The sequence below is a fragment of the Chamaea fasciata genome, unplaced genomic scaffold (genome assembly GCF_029207755.1).
Source record: "Chamaea fasciata isolate MVZ Bird 193981 ecotype frontalis unplaced genomic scaffold, bChaFas1.0.hap1 SCAF_2, whole genome shotgun sequence".
Classification (NCBI taxonomy): Eukaryota; Metazoa; Chordata; class Aves; order Passeriformes; family Sylviidae; genus Chamaea; species Chamaea fasciata.
This window is the reverse complement of record NW_027094087.1, coordinates 38,197,338-38,216,542: the sequence shown is the minus strand read 5'-3', so window position 1 is coordinate 38,216,542 and position 19,205 is coordinate 38,197,338. Positions and strand designations below refer to the sequence as shown.

At 39.0% G+C, this 19,205-nt stretch overlaps 1 protein-coding gene across 5 annotated transcripts; it reads left to right on the top strand.

Annotated features, from left to right (window-relative positions):
* Positions 1-939: 939 nt before the first annotated feature.
* CCDC82 (coiled-coil domain containing 82) lies at positions 940-18,774 on the top strand. 5 transcript variants are annotated; one of them, XM_066175730.1, is made up of 8 exons: positions 940-1,099; positions 1,286-1,861; positions 2,310-2,541; positions 3,725-3,817; positions 5,823-5,947; positions 6,515-6,685; positions 12,207-12,392; positions 12,943-18,774. In XM_066175730.1, the coding sequence occupies exons 2-8, from the start codon at positions 1,307-1,309 to the stop codon at positions 13,006-13,008; spliced, it is 1,428 nt and encodes a 475-aa protein (XP_066031827.1). In that variant the 5' UTR covers positions 940-1,099; positions 1,286-1,306; the 3' UTR covers positions 13,009-18,774. The 5 variants fall into 5 exon arrangements, 4 of the variants coding, with proteins under 4 accessions (XP_066031827.1, XP_066031825.1, XP_066031824.1 ...); XR_010719352.1 differs by lacking the exon at positions 12,943-18,774 and adding an exon at positions 8,216-8,314 and having other exon boundaries at positions 1,010-1,157; positions 12,207-12,275; XM_066175728.1 differs by having other exon boundaries at positions 1,010-1,122.
* Positions 18,775-19,205: the final 431 nt, after the last annotated feature.

Below are 19,205 nucleotides of genomic sequence, written 5' to 3'. Positions count from 1 at the left end.
TTGTTAAAAGAGTACGAAAGTATGTCAGCAGAATGAGCTCCAAGGTAACAGCAGTTTTCTGCCACAGACCAAGCAAAGCAGAGAAAATTTAAGACACGAATCTTGCTATTAAAATTCATCTGTAAGCTTATTAGCTCTGAACAGAATCCAGCATCCTATTCAAAGACGCTTTATGCGGAAAACCAGCAGAAGCTCATTATTCACAGAATCGTGGAATCGTTAAGGCTGGAAAAGCCTTTAAGATCATCAAGCACCACCACCGTGTTCACCACTAAAACCTGTCCTCGAGTGTTATATCCATCCACACGTCTTTTGAACGTTTCCTGGGACGGTGACTCCACCACTTCCCCGGGCAGCCTGTTTCAATGTTTGACCATATTTCAGGGAAGAATTTTTTCCTAAAGTACGACCAAAACCTCCCCTGGCGCAACTTGAGGCCCTTTCCTCTTGTCCTATCCTTGCTACGCCCTCCTTTCAAAAGGCAGCTGTAGAGAACGATACGGGCCCCCCGAGCCCACTTAAACACCCCCAGCCCCCCTTCACAAACCCACCGGGTTTGCTCCCAGGGCTGCTGAGGAAGCCGCACTGGCGGGGGGCGCCTCACACCAGCAGCGGTCTCTGCCACCCCCGCTGAGGAGGTGCCGCACCCCACAAGCCCATGCAGACTTTTCTCGACAAAGCACCGAGGACGGGCACAAACAAGTAAACCACCACACGATAGCTCTGCCTGAGATCTCCGGGTGATGCACCCGGAGCCACAGAGGCGGGACTCGAACCAGCGACCTCCAGTGCGCCAGCCACGGCGCACCAACACCACCATACTCCGCCTCCCGACCCCCACCGCGGCGTGACTCCACTTCCGTAAACATCTCGGTCAGATGAGTGACAGGCGCGACAGCCAATCGCGACGGGGGAGGCGCGCGGCGGGAAAGGACGGCGCGCGGGTAGCGGCGGGAAAGGGCGGCGGGCGAGGCGGGGGTCCCGGGCCGGCAGGGCCCCACAACCGCCCCGGAGTCGCCCGGAGTCGGGAGGTGGCCACGGCAGCGGGAACGGCAGCGGCGCCCCAGACCTGATCCCTTCAGAGCGTGACTTGAGTGAGGTCTGGCCTCTCGAGAAGCTGCTGTGCGTGCTGGGTTTTGTTTGGTGCTGGTTTCCGCGTGAGTCTCTTAATGGTGCTGCTAAGCCATAAGCATACGGAGCAAAATGTGTATGCTCATGTGCTCTTTTTTTTACCCTTTGAGTGGCACAATGCACTAAGTGCTTTGTTCTACCGGTTTATGTTTAGGTGTGTTGCTGCAGCCTTCCGATGGGGGTGAAACCAGCTGTCAGAAGATACGAAACAAGAAATCAGACAGCAGGGAGAGAAGTGCCGTCGTGCAAATCCCGAGTCGACTGGAGACGCACCAGAAGGGCGCTGCTACTGCTTGACAGCAATGACGAATCCTCAGCCACCTCTGAGGAGGAGGAGGAGGAGTCTACCACATCAGAAAGTGAGATAGATGAAAAAGATCAAACGCCTGTGAAGAACAGACTTTCAGATCAGGAGGAGAAAGACCACAGTGGGGAAGTGACAGAAGATAGTGACGAGGAGTGCGTTGTGCCTGGGAAGCGTAAGAGCTGGAGCACCTCTGTCATGTATGACAGTGATGAAAGTGAGGGCAGTGACATTCTTGTTAGAAGGGTTTCTGCCAAACGCCGCTGTATAATGGATGATGATGATAATTCTGAAGAACAGCAGCCTGATAAAATATGCCCTACAGAGAATGTTTCCACTAGTAGGAAACAGAAAGTGCTTGCAAAATTGAAAGAACTTGTTAGACAAAGCGCAGCTCAGAGATCCTGCAGCAGTGGAAATTGTGAGGTCAGGGTTTTATCTTTGAAATTTAATTGGAGAAAATTTTTAATGTGAGAAAAGGTTTAAGAGATGCAAATCAGTGGGATGTTTTTACATTCTAATGCATGACTAATTAGTAGTTCTGTAATATTTTAATATCACATTAACTGCATGACTATTGACTGCTGAAAATCTATCAAATTGTTTTTATCAGGAAGCAGAATACCTGCTGAAGTGTTGTTAGTTTGATTCCTAGAAGCAGACTGAAGAGAGGTACATGGAAATAGCTAATTTAAAGCTGAAAGTAATTGTCAGCTAATACAGAATGATATATTTTTTGGAAGTGCATGCTTTCTTGTTAATTGAACAAATGGTGTTATTAGGTGATCAAAAATCTTAGCTGGTGTATGTAGTATTTTGTCTGTGCAAATACTGAAAATTCTTCTGTTTGAAATACTTTTTAAAATTTAATTAGGATTCTAATAGTGAACCACCAACAGAAGAGGAACCACTCTGTCAGCTGCCCCTCACATCATCAGAAGGTAGTGAAACTGACGGTAGCAGCATAAAGGATTTTGTAGTAGACGAAGACGATGATGATGGTGATGACATTGACAACACAGAGCATGTGAAGAGTGAGAATCAGCCACATCAAAAGCAACCAAATCCATCAAACAGCGAGCTGCTGGCACACTACGTCCCACAGTGTAAGATCAAAATTAGTGATAATTTTTCATGTATAACTAGCTCATTCTACTGTATTAAAAATTAATGGGCTAAATACAAAGGCTAAGGAAAGGGATATTATATTTAAAAGCAGATACCTAAAAGGTTTCAATTTATTATGAAAGCATTCTGATTTCCACAGTAAACTTCTACAGTCTGTTGGTATCTAATTAAAGAGAGGGTATAAGTTGTGGGGGAGAAAGCGAAACCTTATTGCTCAGTTTTTATTTCAGTTGGTCTGATTTAGGATGAAGTAGGCTGCCTATGATACATTCATTCCTGTGGAGACCTGACAGCATCATCCTTCATCCTACAATCTTGTGTTTTATGCTTAGAGCAAGTATGTTAGGCTGTCCAAATTCTGTTCTCGCTATGAGTTTGGGGCTTGGGATTTTATTTTTGGTTTGGTTTTTTTTGTTTGGTTGTTTGTTTTGTTTTATTTTGGGTTTTTTTATGTATTTTTATTCCGTGGTGGTAAGACTTGGGACCAGAGGTCTAGAGGGGTTTCTGACTTCACTGGCCAATCTTGGCCAAATTACACAGAGCAAGAAAACTCTTCAAGTTGTTCTTTCATGAAAACCGGTTTCTGGATGGAACAGAGAGGTTTGAAGCAGAACCTTGTGTGAGTTATTTTCTTCCATATTTTGTTGTTCAGAAGTAGGTATGTAGTGACTGGACAGTCAGAGTTAGTGGAGGTAGTCACAACCATTTGTGATATTTCTTCCCTAGTGAAGACCTCAGCAGAATTATATTTGATAGAAAGAAAAAAATGAACACAGCTACCAAAACACAAGCAAAAAACCCATGACCACAACAAAACCCTGGCCTTCTCTGATTTATGTTATTTTCTGCTATTTGTAGAAAAAATTATTCACTTCTCTTAGTGTTTGTAGTCCTTACTGTGGACTCTTCTTGCTGGAAGCACATGTGACTTTAGAATGCTAAAATTCTGTAGGATCATTGGTATGAGAAGCACAATTTAAAGGCAAAATCCTATGGGTGTGGATGCTGTGCATTGAAATTATTTCTAAATTTAAATTTAAATAGCTTTTAAATTTTAAACTTACAATACTGGAGAAAAAGAATTCTTCTTACAGGACTTCTAACGTGGCTTTTTTTTTTTCCTTCTTTTGGTAAATTTTGGTTGTATTGCTTTCCTTCCAGTGTCTCGCTGTGATCATTTTGTACACTTCAAAAGAGTAGTAAAGGCTTTCCTCATAAATGCAATTGATGACACTTTTCTGAGCTCATTGTATGGTAAGTAAATTGCATTAAATAGTATATTAATGCTTTCAAAGTTATACAAAGCCATTTATTCTAGGGAAGGGTGTTTCTCCTGATCAGAGTATAGAACTGAGGGTCCTGAAATCTGTGGTTTTCCTGCTATATAACTTTGCGGGGGGGGGGAGAGCAGAGGAGACTCTTTCTGAAAATGATCCAGTAATCTTGGAAAAATGTGTAGACTAATTCTTGAGCACGGAAGGCTTGAAATGCCTTCTTGAGATGTAGGAATGTGTTTCTCTGTTACTAATCAGTAGTAACCTTGCCAGCATGAAAATTAGTTTCAAAGCAGATACCTCAATGAAAACATTTCAAGGTCAGCTGGTTTGTCAAAATCTCTTGTGCTTCACAGATTTTTTTTCTTAGGAGTTTGATAGATAATAAATGCTTTTAGTTATGGAGATGACTCTGTATCACATTTTTTTTCCTTTTTTTTTTTAACACATCAGATAAATAAGCTTTAGCTGCAGTCAGTACTTGTCTTATTCTTTCTGAGGAAGTGTTTTTTGGCATTTGGCCTAGTGGGGCTGAATAATAGCCTCACACATAGTTTCATAAGCCCTATAAAGATGGGATTAAGGAGAGGACTCTCAGTGTCAGATTGTGGAAGGAGTCAGTAAAGGACCAAGAGTGGAGGTTTTGGTGTCATCAGGAACTAAGAGGGAATGGAGAAACTGAAGTATACCGCAGACCTCAGAATAAATGTTGTATACACTCTTGGAGCTAAAAATGTCTGCTGCTAGTTCTTTCAGGTGTTTGGTTTGGTTTGTTTCATTTCAACAAGTAAAAACAAGCCTTTGAAAAGTAGTAAGTAAACACTGCCAGATTAATGTTGTAATAGCTTCCTTCTATTTCAAATGATATCTGCTCAATAAAATGTAACAATTTACTGCCAAGTTACTGGAAGTAAATGGGCTCTGCGGGTGAGCTGGAGGTTGCACATGAACTGTATGAACATAGCCTAGCATTACAAGTAGTTTTTTTTTATAGCATAGACTGGATTGTTTTGAGTTAATGGAAGTGGATCTCTTCATTAGTTTTGACCCAAGAGCAGCTACTATAGTATTGGAGTTCACACTTGCTTTTTATTGGGAGGGATTTTGTTTTGTGGTCTAGCACAGCCTCTTCAAGCTCATACTGCAGATGTGTGTGTAAAGTGAATATGGAAGAACAGTTAATTGCAAATATGGTGGCTATAATGACATTAACCTCTTTTATATAGGAACCTAGATAGCCAGTGGTCCTTCTCAGGTCTGCCTTTTCTTGGATAACAGCTTTGCTAGAAGGCATGGGGAGGTAGCTCAATTAAGTTTTGTGTCTGTGCACGCTGAAGTTCCAGGGCAATGTGCATTAGTCTGCATCTAGGGAAGTTCTGTTTAATTCCTGGAGTCCTACATGTATTTGGGAAACAGTAATAGTGGTAGTTTTACTCATCCTCATGCTTTTTTATTTATTTTGTTTGAGTAAGTATTCAGAAGTACATATGCTGCCTAACTCAAGGCATCTGATTGTGCTACTGATGTAAAGGTCATTTTCTCTGTGATCTTTATAAGTGACAAAGATTTCTGCTCTGAAGTCGCTCAGAGCGGTTTGTTTTTATGGATTCCAACCACTTCCCTTATACATTTTGAGCAATTTAAACAGACTGATGAAAGCATGACATTCTCCCACATGCTTCCTCCTTTTCTGTTCTTTTAAATGGGATTAAGTGAATGAATCTCCATTTGGAATGAGAGCTTTTGACTTGATTCTAGAGTTTTTTCATGTACCCCTTTTAAATAATAAAATATATCCCTTTATCAAGATGCATGGATTGCGTGGATCGCTGTTGTGGGTAACAGTAGCAAATGAATCCAGTATCAGTTTAGTAAAATCATTCATAGTCTTAGTATGCAGAAGCATAATGCCCTTGAAAATTTTATCTAAAAAACTTGTGCAACATAGGGTAGTCAGCAAATTAGTAATGGTTCTCACTGAACAGATGGAACGAGGCAAAAGAAGTATGCACAAGATATGCTGCTCTCACTTCATTACCTGGACAACCGCTTCATTCAGCCTCGTCTGGAGAACTTACTCTGTAGAAGTCGCTGGAAAGATCGATACAAGGTGTGCAGATTCTACTTTAAATGCTGAAATTCTCTGTAAAGGTGCAATAATCACTGTAATTATATCTCCTTTTTAATAGCAACTATTGTTCTTCAACTTAAATAATTTGTTTTGATGCTTATATAAATATCAGAAATATTTTACATGATGTTAACCAGACAGGCATTCAGGTAGCAGAACAGAATCTGTTCTCAGCTACCTGAATGTGTCTCCTGCTGACTTCAGCAGATGACATTTGAGGATTTTTTTTGTCAATTGCTAAACATTCTAAGAATTTTTTTTCCACCTCCCACAAAAAGGTAAATAGTATGTTCCTCATGAACTTTCTACTACTACTACTACAAAAAGTTAAGTCAGTACAGAGCAGTTAGTTATTGTATGTATATTATGAGAAGAGTATTAGTGTCATGGGTGTGATGATCTAATAATCACTATAATAAGGAAATTTGGATCTCTTTCACTTCTCTTGGACTAATTTTTGTGTTTGTACAGAGTACTCAGCAGCCTGTTTGAAGCATCATTTAGTTTACACAGATTCTTTAATGTTCTTTGGGATCTGTTTTTCAGGAGCGTGTGGATTGTTACCCAGATGTTCGCATAAGCTTGAAAAATGCAGAAACTATGTCTTGTCAGGCCTGTGAAATGAAGCGGTGTTGTAAGTTCAGTGTGTTGCTCTCTGGAAGGCTATATAATAGTAAAACTTTGGAAGTGGATGACTTCATGTCAGGTGATAAACAGGTAATTTCAAACCAGCACTCTGTTTTTAAGTTTTATTTTTAATTTTTTTTAATCAAGAAAATAAATCAGGTGTTTTTCTATGACCTTTGGTTTTGGCTGCATCACAATGACCCGTGTGCTGTTTCCTCTCCACATCTACCCCTTAATGAAAAAGCCCTTTACCTTTGTGTATGCCTATAATGCCCTTAAGACTTCCCCAGCAAGAATCTTGTATTGAATAGTGGTCAGAAATGTTGTGCAAGTAACTTCCTGTATAACAGACAGTCGTTGCTATTGAATGATTGTGTTTTCTGTTTTATTGCAAGTAAGGTTTGTTGAACATTGGGTCAGTAGGTTTGTTCATTCAGTGTCTGCTCTGCCTCTAGCACATGGAGTGTTCTTGTGCACTCCAACAGTTCTTGTTTGCTCTAGGTTCAGACATTGAGTGACACAGTGCAATGGTCATCCTAGCAGTCCAAGTGCAACCTTGTTGGAATTTACTGCTTCATTCTTCAGATTTTTTCCCATATCTTCTATTTCCCACATAGCTATTCATTCAAGACAAATTATCTTGGCATCTCAGATGCATTGACACTTGAAGTTGCTGATCTCCTTTCAAGAAAATTTGTTCCTACCTACTTCAATACATTTTATTAGAGCCTTTTCCCCATTACTGCATTATCAGAATTACTTGTCTAGAGAACAAACTAGAGAACACTTCCATTTAGGTAGTCTTGCATCTATTTCTCCCTCAGTTGTCACTTCTAGAACATTTTGGATTTTTTTTTGTTTTGTTTTGTTTTTTGGGGGGGTTTTGGGTGGGGTTTTTTTTTTATTTTTGTTTGTTTGTTTGTTTGTTTTTGTGATTTGGTTTTTTGGGGTTTTTGGGGGGTTTTTTTGGTTTTTTTTACTAAATGGCATCCTTCATGTTGTTACACAATGTTCCACTTAGGCAGTCATTTTTGGTGACTTGAGGTGTCACCTAAAATAATGTAATAATAGCCTAATACAATTTTATTTCACAGCTGAGCCTTTTGAAAACTTTGACTCTTCATGAACCCGGGCGTTTCTAATATTTAGAGATCTTCCCTTCAAATTTACAGCTACACATAAAATTGTTATGATTAGGTATGCATATGACTTTCAGTGATGCAATTTATGACCTCTTATGATAAATTCAAAGCACATGATTTGTCAAGAATAAAATATTGCTACAGTTGTTTAGCAAGCTGATAGCCAAGTTCTGCCTTTGTTCCCTTTCAGGAGATACAGATGGTATTTTATTTGTGAGTATAAAAGAAGTTTTGAACACATCTGAAGTTCCTCACAATATTTGTTGAAAATAAAAAAAAGTTTCAGAACAAGGGGGTTTTTTAGTATATTTGGTAATGAGGAATAGTAAGATTTCTTAAGTAAAAATAAAATGAAGCTCTTGTCAAACAGGGAGTATACCTTACTGAAGCTCAAACCTGTATTGTTTGGATGTTTGCAAATTCTTTAACTTACAGATTTGAGAGGTCTCACTATGATTATCATTTTGTCATTATACAGGGCTCTGCATGTAATGCAGGAGCTTGAAAATCTGTGCCAGAGTTTCTCTTCTATTACAGACCCTTCTGAGCAGCGGTTGCTGATACTCTGTTTTGAAAAGTATGTATGTGCATGATAGTCAAGAAAGCTAGGCTTTTCCAGCAATGCTTTTCCCCTTTTTAATCCTGTTTATTGGAGGAAAACAGTAAGTCCTCTGCAATTATCCCAGCACTGATACTTCAGTCTGTCGTAGTCATTCTTCCTTACATACAGATCACTAATTTAAAAATACGGAGTTTTTCATGAGAAGTGTGTGCCTTACCTAACCAGAAATAATTAGTGAACCTAGCACAAGAATTTATTCTTTACTTACCTTTCAGCTTAACTTTGGAAATAACTCACTCACTGCTGATCAAATATTCCCTCACTGCTGATCAAATGTTGTCCTGCATAAAGTATTGGCTATTTTTCACTTTGGAAAAAACTTGAAGTATCCTATGGAATACTGAACTAACTTGCTAGTTCATTTTTGTCCTCTTCATCTTAGCAGTACAAAATGAGAGCTTTTTTTACCCTGTGTACACCAGCATCTGGGGAGGTCTGCTATGTGCCTGCTCAGTACAGCTCAGTGGCTGTTAAGTAGACTCAGGAGAGTGAGTAATTGAGCACTTTCCAGTCATTTTTGATAGCGTCTTGTAACGCAACATTTGTGTTCTTATGGTGACCTTCAGTTTAGACTGCTAAAAGTACTGTTCTCAAGTTGTCTTTAAAGCTCTGCTGGCAATGCATTGAGCAACTCGTCCTGCCAATTTAGAAAAAAAAATACAAAAGAAAAAAAGGCTCACGGAGCTACATAAAAACCACCATTTCACAAGCTTAATTGACTGATAGGGAAGGCAGTTAGCACTAACGCATCAAATTGAATGGAAACACGTGGTTGGACTGTTTTCTGTAGTTTTGTTTGAAAATACCCGAGAAAAGCGGGTGTGAAGAGAACAAAAACAGACTTCCAACCTCCTCCTTCTGCATAAAACTTTTCTCTCGTCTTTGAAGTATTCTGCTTTGCCAGTAGAAAGAGAAGAGAGACAACTGTTCCAATTTTGCTTAGGCTTGCAGTGATTGTTCACTGTGTAAGTGCCAATTCTCATTTCCCCCTGATCAGGGAGAATCACAAAGTTTAGAGATATGTGTCCCCCACACTTCCTTGCTCCTTGTATCACCTGGATTATAAATGGTTTTCTACTCTCAGTCTTGGTGTTCTGTTTATAAACATGCTTAGAGGACATGGATTCAGTCACTACATGTTGTGCTACTGTCTAGCCATGCTCCTACATTCCATACAAAGTGATTTAACACAGCTATGGCTGATAGGGCCAGCTTGAGTAGATAAGTTAAGCATTAACACAGAGGGACTGAGAACTGTGAGGGGGAAAAATCAGAGTGAGTACAGTACTGAGATTCTTTCCAAAGCTGCATTCTGAAATAGCAGTCTAAAAATACAATATCTTTCTTGCTTAAAAACACAATACATAGTTGCATTTATATGATATTTAGCTATTTGCCTTTGGCATTTCTCCACATCACACATAAATAAGCTATGGAACTCACTGCCACAGGGTATTTTGGAAGGGAAAAATAGTATTGGGTCCCAAAATGGATTAGACAGGTTCTTGGGGAAAGTTCTTTCACACTATGGAGCATGTTATTTGGGATGATACAGACGATCTTAACTCTTGGCTGCCAGAAAATGTGTGGTAATCTTACGATCATTCTCATGTTTGTGCTGGATCTTACACTAACTTTCTACATATCTCCTGCTGGCTGTTGTCACAGGGGAGAAAACTGGGCCCTCAGTTTGATGCAAGATGGTATCTCCTATTTTATATCACATAATGTTTCAACTGCCACACCTCATTACTTGGGATACTTGAAAAGTTGTGCAATGCTCTACGAAACACTGCAGCTCAATTCTTCATTGCTGCAGTATTTGAAATGGTACTTCTGGAAATTTGAATTAATCAAGGCTCAGCATTAGTTGGTAGGTCTTACAATTCAGAAGCACCTGCAGCACCAAACACAAGCCTTTTTCAGTTTTGGGGATATTAGGAAATGGAGCTGTATATAGGTACAACATGTACATGATCAGTAGAAAATTAAAATATAGTAATAGGCATTTTTTATCTCAAAATGTTTAAAAATTCAGTTAATAACCACTTACTGTAGTGCAGATCAAAAGTTCTTTTAAGTGAATGTGTCTCTTTTGACTTAACTAATACTATGCCTGGTGATATCCACTGAGCTGCTGGTTAATATATTTAAGAAATTAAGATATATTAATATAGTTAAGAAATTATATAACTAATGCATGTAAATTCTGTTTTCATAATCTTTAAAAGTACACTTTACCTTCATATTCAGCAGATAGAGCTAGTGCTAGGTTGCACAAGTAGGTCAGGTGTTTTGGGGAACTGCTCACGGTTGCAAACATTTGGTCATGCATTCAGAAAAGCTCCCTGAAAATGTAGGTTGTAAGCTTCAATTAAAACTTAACCTTCTTGTAATTTGAGAGAGTTCAGATTATTAGCAATACAAAGTATCGCTTCTGTGGCTCAGAAGAAATAGTTTTGCAACTTAAAATTTGGTTGAATCTTATATATATATGCGCACATAATGTAAAACAGCAGTGCAATTGCAGCTTGCATTACTAATGCAGAGGACTTTAGCCATTTACATACTTGTTATGAAAAGGCGTGACGAGGTCAGTCCAAAACAATATTGTCCTTGGAGGGTAAGTTGATGAGGGTTTGGTTTTGTTTTTCAGAAAAACAAAATCTGTTTCTTTACCTATGTATTAATTTATTGCTTTTTAGAAAACCTGACTTCCAAAAACCAGCCAGATGTAGATTTCTTGTAGATTTCACCTTATATGCTTTTTCTCGATGGATTGAAGTAGTAATCAGTGCACCTGTGGGTCATTTACAGCGGATAGACTCTTCTGACTTGCTATTGTATCTACTGGAACTGCTGTTCTGGTAGACGTAGAACAAAACATTCTCTTGTGAAATGCAGGATGTGCTTAAAGGCAGGTAAAAATTGAGTCTTGCTCCCTCCCTGCACCTCCAATGGGACATATTCGTATTGAACATTTAGGATAGCCAATGATTCTTGTAACCGGTATATTACTCAGTATTTCCATGGTAGTGCTGATAGATTATAACATCTATTCTAATCCATGCTCTGTTTATGTTGTAACAGGCACATTTTACCATTTGTTTACCTATAAATGCTGCCGTGAAAAAATTTGAAATAAGACAATTCCATCTTTTCTGCATGGAAATCATCGAAGTGAAGCTGGTAGTAACTGGGAGATGCAGAGGCTTTATTTTCTGCAGCATCATAGCTTAGCTATTCCTCCCAGACAGTTGCAGATTAATGTTTGTATTGTATAAAACTTCAAGTTCTGATTTTTTTTTTAATTCATCCTTTCCATTTATTAAGTGCTGCGAGGCATATGCCAGTATGTGTTTATATGAATTATTTGATGAAATATTGAACTATTATTCAGTCTACAAAATGTTAAAACTGGTATTTCATCTCCCTAGGAAGTACTTACATATTAAGCAAAAGTAAGGAAATAATTTTTCTTCCTCTGCTTTCACAATATGATGGTTTTCTAAAGTGTTAGTGATTTTGTAACAAAGTTCCACTAGGGGATAGGAAAGATACACCCAATTACAAACATGATTGTGTTTGCAAGAAGACCTCACTGATAAACTGCTATCGCTTGGACTTGCTGGTTGCCTGCTTGCTCAAAAATCCTTCTGCTGTGGCTGTGAAAACTACATGGGTTTGTGCTAATTTTATGCATGTAGTGTTATTCTGTTTATTTCATTATTCCAAAAAATTTCCTGGACTGACTGGTTAAATCTTAGTAAATTAGCCCACCTACTCTGTGTATTGTAAAAATAATCATGGTTCTATCCAAAGGAATGATTTGTTCTATCTGGCCTAGGTTTTAAAGGTTGGCATGGTGTGTGCAGATCGTACAAGAGTTTATCACAACTTGAAGCACTTCAAGTACAAGTTATACATGGATTGCAGCTCTGTTGCTGAATTGGATGGTGTTGAGGATGAACCAGTCAAAGACACTGTAGAGCGCCTTTTCAGCCACCTGGAAGAGAGTGGGTGGATTCAGAAGGTATGACAGGTTTACTCCCTATTTTCTTTTCCAAGCAGATGAGAGTAAGTTCAGATAAAACGTCTGATTTAATGGATCAGTTCTGAGTTACTGGCCATCAATAACACAACTCAGCTCAACCATTCCCCCATTTTGCTGACCCAGTGTGTCAAAGAGTGGTGTGCTGCTGTGCTCACATGGAGTTTCCATCAGCTTTTGACATGAAGTTTTTTGACAGCTGCCTGATCTCTGGGCTGTGGTGGGCTGGACCCTGTTTCGTTTGAAAGCCGCAACACCACAAATTTGAGCTGTAAAGATGGGAAAAATGTACATGAGGCACAGCAAGAATATTTTATAATTCTGTTTATACTGAATAACTTCAGATAGTTCAGAACCACTTCATTAATTATTTTAAGACAATGTGTAGTACAATTGCATTTAGTATGCTTTTAGATATAGCTTCTAAATTGTTATTGACGTGCTTGGTCATATGTTGAACAAGAAAAAGCAGTCTTTACATAATACAGTTTTTAAATATTGATAAATTGTACGAATTTTATTTCATTCACAGAGATACAATGATCTTGAAGATTACATGGAAGATGCAGACAGTTTTCAAGAAGAGAAAATTGATTAAGAGGTCATATAGCTCTTTTTAAAGACATCTTTAAAAATGTGAATGGCCTGCTTCGTCTGTATGCACTTTGTCTCTGTCTGGACTTCAAGATTTCTGTGTAGGCTGTTACATCTAAATTCATGTGCCTTTAAGTTACTGTTTAATAACGTGCTGTATCTTTTTTTCTCATCTGTGCCAATATTAACCCAAAGTTTTACCAAATCAGTGCTTCCAGGCTTTCTGCGTTAATCACTTTAAGTTTCCTTCTGTCAGAAATACCAGTTCAATATCTATTTACTTGTGAAATAAAACTTCCACCTATTTAGATTGAGCTGCATTGTAGAGAACATAGGAGATGCTGAGATCTTTTGAAGTGGGTATATTTGGAAGGGTAAGGCTTTGTTATACAAGAACTCAGGACTTGCATCTTACCTTCTTTTATTGCTCATCATGTGCAAGCAAGTCCAGTCAGTTAGAATGATAGTTACAACAAACAGGACCCAAATGCAAAGATCTATTTCTTCTCTGAGGAATCAGTATAGGCAGTTGCAAGGCAACAGAGGAAATATTCTGCAGTCCTGACTGCATTGGCAGCACAGTAGTCATTCCTCTCTTGAGAAAGTAGGTGATGAGTCACAGTATGGGCGTCATACAGACTGAGTCTGGCTTAGCCATCTAAATGAACACATGGGACCACATTGCTGTCTCTGATAAGCGGCTGGGATTTTAAACATCAGGTTACATTGTGCAAACATAATGGCAGCAACTTGGAGTAACTGCAGTCCTAAGAGAATGGATTCATATGCCCATGCGAGATAAGCAAGAATTCTTCCAGTGTAACTTCACAGAAAGTAGGAGTTGGTCAGAAACAGGATGAGTGGCTTACCAGAATTGCATGAAACCCAAATCAGAGCAGATTTTCAAGGATTTAGGAAGGGTTAAATATGGTACTGTCCATTCTGAAAAATGGAACAAGAACCGTAAATGTGCACTCACAGCCCAGAAAGCCAACTGTGTCCTGGGCTGCATCCAAAGCAGCATGGCCAGCAGGCTGGGTGAGGTGATTCTGCCCTTCTGCTCTTATGAAACCCTATATGGAGTGCTGCATCCAGCTCTAGGGTCCCGGCACAGGAAAGATTGGACATGCTGGAGCAAGTCCAGAGGAGGGTCACTAAATTGATCAGAGGCTGTAGGCAGGCTGAGAGAGTTGGTGTTGTTCAGTCTGGAGAAAGGAAGGCTCTGGGCAACCTTACTGCAACCTTTAAGTATTTAAAGGGGGCCTACAAGGAAGATGGAGAGAGACTTTTTACCAGGGTCTGTAGTGACAGGACAACAAGTTTTAAACTCAAAGAAGGTAGGTATAGATGGACACAGGGAAGAATTTTTTTACTGTGAGGTTGGTGAGGCACTGGCACAGGTTGCCCAGAGGTGTGGATGCCCCATCCCTGGAAGGGTGTTAAGGTTAGGTCAGGATGGGTCTTTGAGAAACGTGATATACTGGAATATTTCCCTGGCCCATTATGATCCTTAAAAGTCCCTTCCAACCCAAATTATTCGATGTTTCTGTCCCTGCGTTTTGGGCTGCATATAAAAAGAATCAGGTATAGCCTAAGATAAAATGCAAGGCACAACATTTTGAATCCTACCTCTTGCAGTATGCACATACCCTTATTAGTCTTTTGTGGCTGAACAACTTAGTGAAAGATACTGTTAACACTCTGAATCCTTTGAACAGGTTACTCTGTCAGCAGCAAAACTAATGGAACCTGATTTCTCATAGATATATCCATAAGAAGTCACAATATTTATTTTGTCATTTTACTGGGAACAGATACGCTGATTGGGTAGGCCACTGCTGCCAGGTGTATTGCTTAATAATGAACATCTGCTGCTTTTTTTACATCGAGACTGTACCTTAGATTCATCATTCACTACCCTTTTTCCAGCATTCATTGTGAGAAATTACCTGCTTTTGCTTTTTTCAGGACTTGAAAATCAGCAATGTTTTAAATTCTGTTAGGGTAAGTTAGCATCAGTACTCCTTTGTACCACATAGAGACACAAGATATACAAAACCAAGATGAAAATTCCCAGTAAACAGATTGAGACTTGCTCTCAAGTAAGTTTACATGGAAGATATTCTTTCCATACCTTACCTGTGAGTTAAACACATAAAATTTTGAGGTTTGGTATGTCTTATATCTATCTCCCTGGCTACCAACGCTCAAGGTTTCCTTCTCTATTCCTTCTCCTCCCTCATCTCTGTTCTTCTGGGAATATTGGTGGGAACACATCCATTGACTTAAAAGTACTCAGGAATCCATCTTGAATATTTCCTTTTTAGTTATTGATATCTCACTTCTTTCTGTTAACAAAATCTCTGTATTAGTTTGGTTTGCTACACTCTAGAACATAACATACATTTGGTGTAACTTTACTCTTAAAAAGGAAAACCATTCTGAAATGAGTTCTGTACCATGTAATGGAGTATGTCCTCTTAGAGTCTTCCTGACTGGTCCTAATTTTTGCTACCATATGAATTTTCTGAAAACTCTCATGGCTATGATTTTTGCTTAAAAAAATTGTTGTGAAAATGAATGGATGGTCTCTCCTTTTGCTGCATTAAAACAGTTTGCTACCAAAGTAAAGAGTAAGTTTGTGAAACTCTGGCTTGCTGATTACAGGTAGTTTTTCAAGAATACATACAGTTTGACTGAAAATTGAAATGATCAGTTCTACTCATTTTTTCATATCCCAGACCTTGTTTCTCACCTCCTCTTCATTCACCTAAGAAACGTGTGCTATCTGCAGTCTGCAGCACATTTTTTCCAGATCATTGTTTTTTCTGTTGCTCGCAGGGATACAAAAGTATTCTGATGTAACTACTCGGTAGAAAGTGCTTCCATAGGTTTACTAACCTTGGCTGTGGTATCACCAGTGGGAATAAGAAAATGCCTTAAATTGAAATCACTCATTTCTATTTCAGTAAGAAACAGATATTTGGTTTGGCAGGAGCTGATGTTTTTGTGTGTATTGTGTCTCTTAAACTCTGATATGCCCCTTACTGAGATGGGAGGAAATGATAGTATTTTTGTGGCTGTTGTTCTACCTGGAGTGTTTCTAAAAGACAGCAAATGTGAACAGTCATTATATCACTTTTACATTTGTCTTCACCACAGGAAGTTAAAAATTGTTTAGAAGAGTAAATATGTAAAAATTTCATCAAATTTTCCAGGTCTATCTGCAAATGCTAGTACAACATGAAGCACAAAGAGGACTCCTACCCCTGAGATTTTTCTATATATAGAAATAATCAGGAAGAATATTTCTAGCAGAAAAAAAAAAAAATAGTGCAAATATCTGATGGTGGGAGAAGTTAGAAATCTCACCAGTCTTTCATGCTTTTTTTCCACATCAGAGAAGCTGAATGGAGTTAGGAGATGAGACAATAAAATCCAGTCGAATATTTTAAATTGTTTTTAGTGTTAATTTTTGAAGCAGTAGCTCTAATTAAGATAAAGTACCTGTCTTAACGGAACAATGAAGAGAGCTCAGTATGTGATTAGACTTTGCACGGGTGATTAATGATCATACTTGGAAATTACTTTAGTTCCTGTAATGTTATGATAATCTGCTCTAGTTTAAGTTCTGTAACTGGAGACAGTGATAATGATGAAGTCCACACAAGGTATTTATGCATAGGATCAGGCTGACTAACGCTGTACTTCTGGGACAGGAGGTTCTTTTTGGTCTATATTCTGTCCAGTTCTTGCAGTGAAGTATGAAAAGAAACGTTTTTTTCTCCCTGTGTCCTTCAGTTTTTGGAAAGAAAGTTGTTTGCTAATAGTAGATAGCTGTTACTGTTACTTTTTCTGCAGTGAAGGCTTCTCCTGTTTCCAAAAAGCAGCTATTTTTAGCATTTCAGCAGGCAATTACAGGCAATTCCCATGCTTAACTCCTGTAGTTTACATTTATTTGGATAAATAAAGACTTCTAGTTTTATCCTTTTTTAAGTCTTTCTGGATAAACAGAGTGGGCTAGTGTGCATGTGTGCTACACAAACACTTGTAAATACAATACCGTTCCAAGAGAAATATCCAGCACACACAAAGTAGACTTTAAAAAGTCGCCTTTTTGGTTCTGCTTTGAGAAGAAAGAAATACCAATTTCTAATCTGAATTTAGAGAGTAGACAAAAGAATGTAAAAAAGTATGATCTATCAGCCAAGGAGAATATGAGAAATATCTGAAATTATATTTAAAAAGCCTGATAATAACCCCATCAGTGGCTCCACTTCCCTGAATAGTTGATGTGAATTTTAGTAATTGTCTAGGTAGTAAGCGGTGGCATGGGGTTGTTGGGTTTTTTCCCCTATTGTTTGTTAAATAAGGTAGAAACACAGTTTCCTTGGATTCATTGTTATTAATTTAAAATAAAAAAAAAAATAAAAAAAAAAAAAAAGAAAGAAATGCTCTGTTCAAGATTGCTTACTTTACAGTTTGAACAGAGCAGCAATTGCAAGCACTTTGTGCTCAAAATTTAAAGACAAGAAAACTGAATCAGGTGCAGTCAGACTTTGCTTCAAAGTTAAACAATTTGTCAGGTGACCAGCATCATACATGAGCCTAGCTGGGAATAGCCCAGGAAATCAAAATGGCAAAGAACCCTCACTGAAAAGTAAATAATGGAAATGGCTGAAAATTCAAAGCTGCGAGTTCAGAAAGTCCTTTGTAGGATTGATATTAAGTATATGCTGTTCCAGTGGAGTTATAAGTTGGAAGCAATTTGATATGTGATTTCTAAACACAGATGAACAAGGCATGTGCTGAGACTGAAGCATGCACTCAAGGTTTTAGGCGACACAGGTTCAGCACAGTCTTTTTGTTCCATTTTTGGAAAGTTATTATCACGATGGGATGTCTATGATGAGAATTCCTGGCTGTGAACCCAGCACAAGTAAGTGCTTTTCTCATCTGGATGGAACTGCTGGTTTGGAAAACTCAGAGCTTCAACAGCAGTAGGGAATTCACAAAGAAGAAATGCTCAAGCATGACAGTTCATGCGCGATTACAATGTCAGGTAAAAAAAGTCACAAATTAGTGTCAACAGAAGGAATAAAGTAATCAATTGTTCAAGGACCTGTTATGTTGTTTTATCCTGAGTGTGTTTACGAGAATGCCACCAATCGCAAGAGATGTTACAACGTGTTAAGAACCGTTTGCTTTTAAGAAAATTGACAAACAACCAGTCCAAAACTGATGGCAGTATCCAGGGGTTGGTGATATTCGCCAGGGTCTTCTGAACAAAACTTAGAAAGCCGAGGGATGGCTGTAGAGTATTTCCTGCTCGGAAACACCAGGGGCAGCATTTGCTGCGGATTGAGCGAGCGGGACTGGCAGCGCAGCCCCTCTCGCCTCGAAAGGGAGATCAAACTACAAACCGAACTCTCAGGATGCTGACTGGCAAAAAGCAAATCTTAAACGTCTCAAGTTAAAACGAAAAAAACAAAATCTTTGTTTGGAAAGATCACTCTCTGAGTTCTACGAAATCTTGTAAGAGAGAGAGAGAGAGAGAATTCCTCCAGCTGTCTTGGTAGCTTCCAGAGCAGCACCATGGATTTCATACTCCCACAGCCACTTTGAAAACGCCAGCCAAGCCGTCATTTAAAACACTCTTGCTTATTTAACTCCATGAGATTCGTGTGTTACTGTTTCACGTGTGTTCTGTGACTGACCCCCTTAAACACAGCAATGACATCTGAGCTGTAATGAGCAAATAAAAGCCCAGTCAAGGCCTGAAGGAAAGGTAACATTGTCTACTATTTTACAAACATTGTAATTTCATTTTATATTCCAGCTCTGCCAACCCACTGTTCTCAACAAATGCAAGCTCCTGTTATGTATCAAATAATAACCCACTCTTCCTCAGTTGTTCAAGGTTAAATAACAACAAAAATCTCTTTTTCCTGTTGGCAATAATGCCTTCCTCTGAAGGCAGCACAACCCCAAACCCGCTCCCTCAGACCTTATCCCTCAGCAAAGTCTCAAAGCGTTTGCTGAGACAAACATGGCTCTGAACACGCTGGAGGTTCTGGCGGTGCTCATCAAGCCAGAACCTGGAAACCCACATCTTGCAATAAGCCCTCATGTTTGTTGCTGCATGAAGGAGATGGGGGTCATGAAAGTGGGGGCTTTTTATATTTCCTGTATGCCTAATGC